Source organism: Cupressus sempervirens, chromosome 3 (genome assembly GCF_028749045.1).
Source record: "Cupressus sempervirens isolate cs-2001-9-10 chromosome 3, ASM2874904v1, whole genome shotgun sequence".
Classification (NCBI taxonomy): Eukaryota; Viridiplantae; Streptophyta; class Pinopsida; order Cupressales; family Cupressaceae; genus Cupressus; species Cupressus sempervirens.
In genome coordinates, this window is record NC_143120.1 from 728,780,303 (window position 1) to 728,788,723 (window position 8,421).

Genomic DNA, 8,421 nt, shown 5'->3' on the forward strand with positions numbered 1-8,421 from the left:
AGAAGAAAGAAAAAGTAGCAGTCCATTCCAAAGTGGGACAGAATAGCAGTAAAAAATAAGTAAAGAAGAGGAAAAAGCGTGAGGAGGGATAGTGAAAATGAAAATAGGATAAGAAGGCAGCCATGGCTCAAGGTTGCTAGAAGTCAAACTTCATCATAAATCCAAGTAATGTCTACAACAAACCAACAAAAAAAATGAATTGCCGTTTGCATTGGAATATGCGTGGCACGTCGGCAAGCCAGAAATGGCTTCGCTTTCGCTATGTACGCAGTTATATAGTACATAAATCATTAATTATTGTATTAGCTTGTTGGGTGTGCATACTGAATTGGATGCTTTGAAGATTCACCAACTCAGATCAACGTGAAAAGGAACACCATTGTTCTCTCCAATGCATTCACACCTCTGGCTTCTTGTAGCAAATGTTGTTATATGCATTCTACATCCCTGTTATTTGAAGAAGAGAAGGCTCACATTGCCTTCAACATTTCATCTTTGCTAAATTTGAATTCATCATTAGCATGCATAAGTCATCAGCTTTTCTAGCAGATTGGCCATGGACAAACTTGGGCAGTCTTAAGGCATGATTTTTAATTTTTTTGGTTATTGTTTGTTTCATAACTTTGCTTTATAAGTCATTCATATGGGTTTTGGATCTCTAAAAATTGTACCTTTTTGTAATAATAGAGTTCATTGAGGTCACTTCAAAATCTGTTTTAAATTCTTAATCGAAACCAATAGAATCTATTGGAAGCAAACCCATAGTTTAAAGATTTCATGCAGAGTGATTAGTTAGAACTGGTATCTGTTTAATGATTATTAAATGTGAGGAAGCCCATCTGAATCTAGTGCAGTTCTCTGTATTTTGGTGTGATTGATGGGAGTGTAGAAACAGCTCCAATATGTTATTGCTGATGACATCTAATGAAAGTTTAGTGATAAACTGGCTATCTATGTATTCAAGGCCTATCTATCTCTTTCTCATACAAGTAAAATTACTGATTAAAGTGCAAATGCATGGATTCTCTTAACAATTCCTACTAGGAGAAATGATTAATAGAACAAGTGTGCTTGACTGATGTCATTATGTCATAACGTTTTGTTTTAGGAGTGCAGTGGTATTGTGAAAATTGATCTTATTTTTGTGTACTTTTATTTCACTATCTGTTGTATGGCCCTTTATTCCTAGTAAGAGAAATGATTGATAGAACAAAAGCGTGCTCGATTGATGCAATTTACCATAACATTTTGTTTTAGGAGTGCAGTGGAACTGTGGAAAGAAAAAGAGATCTCTATATTTGTGTTTTGTTATTGCTGTATTTGTTGTATGGGTCTTTTATCGTGATACAAAGCATTGATAATTAAAGGAAAGGTTATGTTATTTTATAGTTTAACGTGAGTTTATGATACTAGCCATGCGTTTTTAAGTCTACACATGGTGATATTACCTCTTACTTCTTATATGAAGCACCTAATTGTACTACAAATAAAATGTACATATCCTAACCTGTGAAGATAGAAGCCAAAGTGTACATAGTTGATGTCATTTACAATGCCATTTTGTTTTAGGACTTCAGTACAAAATGATCTTAGTTTTATGTATTTTTATTTCAGTATGTGTTTTATGTCCCTTTATTCATTTTGACTGATGCCATTAACCATGACATTTTGTTTTAGGCTTGCAATTGAACAGTGAACAAAGATCTTATTTTGGTGTGTTTATATTACAGTATGTGCTGTATGGGCCCTTGATAGCCAAGGCAATACACACCAATTTCTATGGACTAGAAGATGGAGGAGACAACTGGTGCTTTCACATCTTACTTGTTTCTCTCCTCAGATGTGCAATTTGTCAGCTATGGACCACTTACACCAACATGTATTGCCTCTCCAACAGGCGGAAGATCTGCAGAAAAGATGCTGAATTTGAACAAATGGACAGAGAATGGGACTGGTATATACTTCTTATAAAACTCAATATCATATACAATTCACCCCTCAAAAAGTAGATCATAAAAGAACTTCAATTGGATAAGTTGTTTTATTTTCCAAATATTATGGATAATCATAAGTTTTATGGATGACTCCCGTGATTTTACAGGGACAACTACATCATATTGCAGGCCTTCATGGCGACAGCAGCACATTATTACTTACCATTTCTAAGCAATTTCCCTGTATGGAATGCAAAGGGGTTGCTCTATGTGGCCATTCTCCATATGGGTCCAGTAGAAGCCTTGTACTACTGGCTGCACCGTGCATTTCACACACACTTCCTCTTCAAGCACTACCATGCTCTCCACCATGCCTCCATTCCTCTTCAAACACAGACAGGTACATTTATTCTCATTCAAAATTTCTGATAATTGCTGTATTCGTTTATTCACTTGATGTTTCAAATCAAATTAAATGATCCATTGTGAGGAACAAGAGAGCAAGATAAGATAATAGAATGATAATAGGTCATATAGGGGAAGAGACCTAGTAGCCATTAGGGGTCCAATGATCTTGATAGAGTAGATGTCATAGATACTCTCCAATAGTCGACCACACATGTACTAATAGTCAATCATCTTTTAGCTTTTTTGTTTGGTGATTGACTCATTTGTGCACCACTATTAGGACATTTCATAACAATTATTGGAACATTTTACCACAAGTACTGGTGTTTTTGGTGTTTTTTGATGAGTAACTATGGAGGGTGAACACAACAAGTATCAGACGAGTGCTTTAAAATGGTACTTTTCGATCCCTTCCCACTCCAAGGCCTCCAGGAAAGATCCTTAAATGCCCAAATGCTGAAACCTTAGCTTTAAACTCTTTAGTCACATAAGGAAGTACACCAAAAAGATTGCAATGATTCAACTTACAGTTTAGAATATCTAAGTGGATGAAGTTAGCCTGTATGGCTACTAGATCTCCCATAATTTGATCCAAAACATCAAGAAATAAAGTAATGTACATACCTAGATTTATATCAATTGAAATCTTCCTCTGTTCCATATATTTTAAAACATTTTTAACTCGTGTTGGTATTCATTATTTTGTCATGATGGATGTTGTTTTTGCAGCTGGGACAACCACCTTCCTGGAGCACATTGTTTTGGCATTGATAATGGCAGTACCCATTGTAGGAGTAGGACTGATGGGTGGAGCATCAATGGCCATGATCTATATTTACTGTCTACTCTTTGATTCGCTTAGATTTATGGGCCACTGTAATGTGGAAATGATGCCTGAAACCCTCTTCCGTACTATTCCTATGCTTAGATATCTCATCTACACTCCCTCGTAAGTTTACTTACCTCAGCTTTGAATAAATTTTAAATTCCAAAACTGTGGTACAATCAAGTGCAACAGTAAAGATCTCTAGTATGAATATTCTGTGCTGTCAGAAAGTTATAATTGTGTAGGATGAATATGTATACCTTTCTATAGAATTTGAAGACAAAAAAATGTATAATTTGAAACTAAGATTAAAATCCGGAATCTGTATTTAATTTTCCATATTAACACTAGTAGTGTTACTTCATCTGCATAGTTAAAATAGAGCATAGAATTTCCCATCTAAACTCTTGGGATGTTATTTATTCTGTATTTAATGTTCGATCTGAAAGTTGCAAATTTGAATAGAGTTAGGAATAAGGAGTAATGTCTATCTAATATTCAAACAACCGAATCTTTCAAAATCAATAGTCTATAAAACTTTGGTGCGTTAAATGTTGTGTCTACCAAGTGAATTGTTTCCTGAGCTTATCTCCACCTTTTTGATGGAACTATACTCTTTGTCCAGCATTTGTCTCCTCTCCTATTTGCTGTTGGTAAAATCATTATTGTCCTTTACTGGGTGGGTGGAACAGTTCTTTCCTTCTCCTTCTTCTTTGGTTGTTGAGCATTAGTAGTCATTGTATCTAACTTCACGTACTCTAGAACATCAGATTTTGAAAATATTTTTTGTTGTTACTTATGCAACGTAACAGCACATAGCTCTTATCTAGCTTTTGTGTAGTAACAATGATTCTTGAGGGATTGGTGATTAGTTGTTGTTTCAAAGTGTCACCTGATACTTAGAGATTTTCCAATATCCATGTACTACGATTAACTCAAAAAATTGCACAAATAATTCAATACATATTCAAGAACCAATACAAATAGTTTTCTCTAATAGTTGTTTGTACTAATGCACAAATACCTCTTTAGTTGTGTCATAAGTCCCAATTAAGTTGCACAACTCCTCCAATCAAAGTCTACAAAGTTTAACTCAGAGAAAAGTGAGTGGCCATTGGTCATGTGAAATTTATTAATAGACTTTTAATTATCATTTATTTATTTTCTTTAATGTTAGTAGTTGGGTGGTTGGGTGAGCAAGCAGTGAGAGGACATTGGCACTTGATGGTACCTATGTCCCTTCAGTTAAAGACCTAATAAGCTTTTCAACAATGCTATTCTTTGAAGAATGAAATCTCTCATACCCACTCCAAATACACACCCACAATTCAACTCAATAGATAATTTAATCGACAATCTATCAAGTATAGGAAACATGTGATGCGTTGGTCATTATTATTTCTAGATTAAAATGTGTGTTGTAGTTTTGTTTCAAAATTTTGAATCACATTTCATAATCTATTTTTAAATTTCTATCATCGTGATGATAGTTCACATAAGATAATTGATATCAAAGAATTAGACACACTTAAATTCAAAAATATTGATGTAACACAGATTGTGCAAATCCCATAGTTTCGTAGTTCCTTGATAGGAAGATGCAGAGACATAGGAATGGGGGATCAAGGGCCTAAATTTGGGGGTAGTGAGTGGACAATAGAAGGATGGTAGTGGAGCACACGGGTGGTGAGGTTGCAGAGGATGAATCCTGTGATATTGCTATCAGGATTTAACTGTGCAGTTTTTGAGTCAATCTCATTGACCCATGTTTCATGAGTAGTGATTCAACATGAATCCATCTCTCATGAGAATAAATGGAACACTTAGCACTCATTGGATCTAAGTGATCCTCACAGAGACAAAGCACTGGGACTTCCCAAAAGATGAATGCTGATATACAAATTGAAGTTAATTGGAATCTTAAAGACAAAGCTTCAATACAACATTTCATTTTTGGAAGCACCCCATGAAATCATGAAATTATGTAATAAAATGTGCCATTTAACAAACCAGTGATGCGTATGTACACATATTGCAGGTACCACAGTCTGCACCACACAGAAACTGGCACAAACTATTGCCTGTTTATGCCACTTTATGACCGTCTGTGGGGCACGTTGAACCCAAAGTCATGGGATTACCAACGATCCATGTATGCAGGTAACTCTCCCTAAATTCCATTACACGTTATGTGTTTGCTTTTTACTCTTTTGGTGCAAGATCATAAATATATGTTATACACAATGTTATGCAGGGGAAGATAACAAAGTTCCAGATTTTGTATTCCTGGCTCACATAGTGGATGTGCTTTCGTCCCTTCACGTACGCTTTGTCCTCAGAGGATTCACTTCCACACCTTTTAGGTCATGGTGGTTTCTCTGGCCCTTCTGGCCCTTGGTCTTACCAGTCATCTTTCTCATGTGGCTTTGGGCTAAACCATTCGTCAATACTACTCACAAGTTGACTGGATACCTTTGTCAAACTTGGGTTATTCCCAGGTTTGGATTTCAGGTAAAGTTAGTGTCATAAAACCTCTTCCCAATACTTTTTGGTTGTTCTGTTTTGGGTTTAAGAATACTTATAATCTGGAGGGGCTTAATAAGCTCTCTGATTACCCAGAGTCATTTTAAGCGGCTACATTAGTTTGATAGCATTTATTACGATTCAATATTTGATTTCTAGTGTTATTGTTCTTGTCATCAAGATTAAAATTTAATATAAATATTATTATTGAAAATGATGATATTTTTTTTAATTTTCAACCTAATCCAAAGTTGGAAGTCAAAAATTACATCTAGATAAAAAATCTACAATTACAAACTTAAATTAATTAGATACCAGAGTTATCAGATGTGCTGCCAAACACTTTATTTCAGAGCAAGTGCTGTAAATTTGTTCGTGATAAAACACTTTATTTCAGATCAAGTGCTGTAAATTTGTTCGTGATAATTTATGATGGTGCAACTTGCAGTATTTTATTCCTTCTGCTCATCAAGGCATCAACAATCTCATTGAAGGAGCCATACTGAGTGCAGACAACCTGGGTGTGAAGGTTATCAGTCTTGCAGCTCTTAACAAGGTCAGAACTTAGAAACATTAATGGAATAGTTTTTGTGGTGCATTAGTCCTAATTATATCAAAGATACCTGATATTCTTAAACATATTAAGGAAAAAATTTAGTTTGGAAAAAAAGTCGATTTGACTATTTAATACGTTTAGTTTAGAAATTAAACCTTAGTGTGTAATTTAAGCTTTCCTCACTTGATTTATTGTATGTCACATGCCATATAGTGGCTTATCATAGAAGGCATTGCTAAATGTTGTACTGTGATTACTCGTCTTTAGAGCAATTATGCTTTCTGTATCTGACATGTTTTCTTTTGGCATCCATGAATTGGTCAGAACGAAGCTCTAAATGGTGGAGGAACTCTATTTGTTAAGAGGCTTCCAAATCTGAGAGTGAGGGTTGTTCATGGAAATACCTTAACAGCAGCTGTGGTCATCAAGGAAATAAAACCACATGTTAAAGAGGTTTTCTTGACAGGGGCCACTTCTAAGCTTGGCAGAGTCATTGCTCTGTACCTCTGCAGGAAGGGTGTCCGTGTAATGGTATGATTAAATAAATGGAAATAAATTAACATGTATAGATGTCAGCATTTCTATTTTATTTATCGAATAAATAACAATTTTTCTTTCTAATATGTATTTTTTTTTAATATAATCCTTCAGATGCTTACAAATTCAGAAGAACGTTTTAAATCAATTCAGAAAGAAGCTCCTCCTGAATTGCAGAAGTTTCTAGTTCAAGTGACCAAGTATGAAGTAGCTCGAAATTGCAAGGTATAGAATCTAGATATAGTGTACGTCAGATTTTCAGTTCCCCTTAGTAAATGGTTTTGGAAGAATTGGGTAGTTTATTTATATTGATTGTACTCTCCATTTTATAATCATCAATACTTTAAAAAGAGATATATTGAATGATATCTGTACTTCCTGAATTTCATTTTGTGAAATTCTTATCAATATTCTAATTGCATTCTATGAAGATGAAAGAAAATTTAAAGAAATGTTAAAGTACAAATTAAATATTTGCATCATTGGAAAAAAAAATCTAGTAGCATTTTATATTTAAATGGTTTACTTGCATTGCAGCTAAAGTAGATATTTCTTGTATCTATAAAATAGTTTCTTGAATGATTCTGCATGTGGTTGATAAACGTCTATTGTTCCTCTCCTCTTGTCCTCTTTGATGGTCTCTTTAGTTATATTTGTCCATGGCAGATATCCTCTTATAATACTTGGATTGAATTGAGATTTTAGAATTTTGGCATTTATTTCAACAATTGGAAAGCTAAAGAAAATGCATGAACTCAGACATGGATAGTGGGAAAATGGATAGCCTTCAAGGAGCAGAGATGTGCACCCCCTGGAACACACTTCCATCAATTTGTGGTTCCACCAATATTTGAGTTGAGGAATGACTGCACCTATGGAAAATTGGTGGGCATGCAACTGCCTGATGCTGTGCAAGAACTTTCAACCTGTGAAGTAAGTTACTCATACCTTGAATTTAATAACTGATTTGAAATGAGCTTTATCACTATCTTTTACAAATTATTTAGATTGTTTTTTGAAGATCTATGTATATTGTTTTAAATCTCCAATGACTAGGTAAAATAGTCTGAGGAGCATTTTTAATGTAATATTGAATTTGGTTATGTATATGATGCTTCAGTACAAAATGTCAAGGAGATGTGTCCATGCATGCCATGCTGGAGGGATTTTGCATTTATTGGAAGGGTGGAAGCATCATGAAGTAGGAGCAATTGATGTTGATAAAATTGATGTTGTTTGGGAAGCTGCAATGAAGCATGGCTTCAAAACTGTTGAGTGAAGTGCATAACTAAAGAAATGGCTATCAGCACCAAGCAATTGCCCAGTCATTGTTATGTTACTACTATTATGTTTCATTGGCAGATCGGTGACATAAAATTGCACTACAAGTTTAACTTTCAAAAATGGCCTTGGGTGAGTGCCAAACCATTGTCATAAAGCTATTATGTCTTGTTGTCATGGAAAGATGGATGGCTATTGAGTGTTATTTTATCATTTCAATGTATTCTCATACAGATATTAGGTTAGGTGATATAGTTATGAAAAATGGATGGTCATTAAGTGTGATACTTTTATTGCAATTTATTTTTTTGATTGTATTATAATAAGTGTGATTCTATTATAGTGATTTATTTGAA

General features: G+C 34.5%; 1 protein-coding gene across 1 annotated transcript; it reads left to right on the forward strand.

The window, feature by feature from the left end:
* The first annotated feature begins 395 nt into the window (after positions 1-395).
* Positions 396-8,421, forward strand: LOC149568837 (very-long-chain aldehyde decarbonylase GL1-1-like). The gene is made up of 11 exons (XM_089817630.1): positions 396-581; positions 1,731-1,954; positions 2,102-2,334; positions 3,072-3,291; positions 5,207-5,328; positions 5,423-5,679; positions 6,140-6,247; positions 6,572-6,778; positions 6,899-7,009; positions 7,544-7,717; positions 7,905-8,421. Exons 1-11 carry the CDS (start codon positions 522-524, stop codon positions 8,061-8,063), a joined length of 1,875 nt encoding a protein of 624 aa, XP_089673756.1. The 5' UTR covers positions 396-521; the 3' UTR covers positions 8,064-8,421.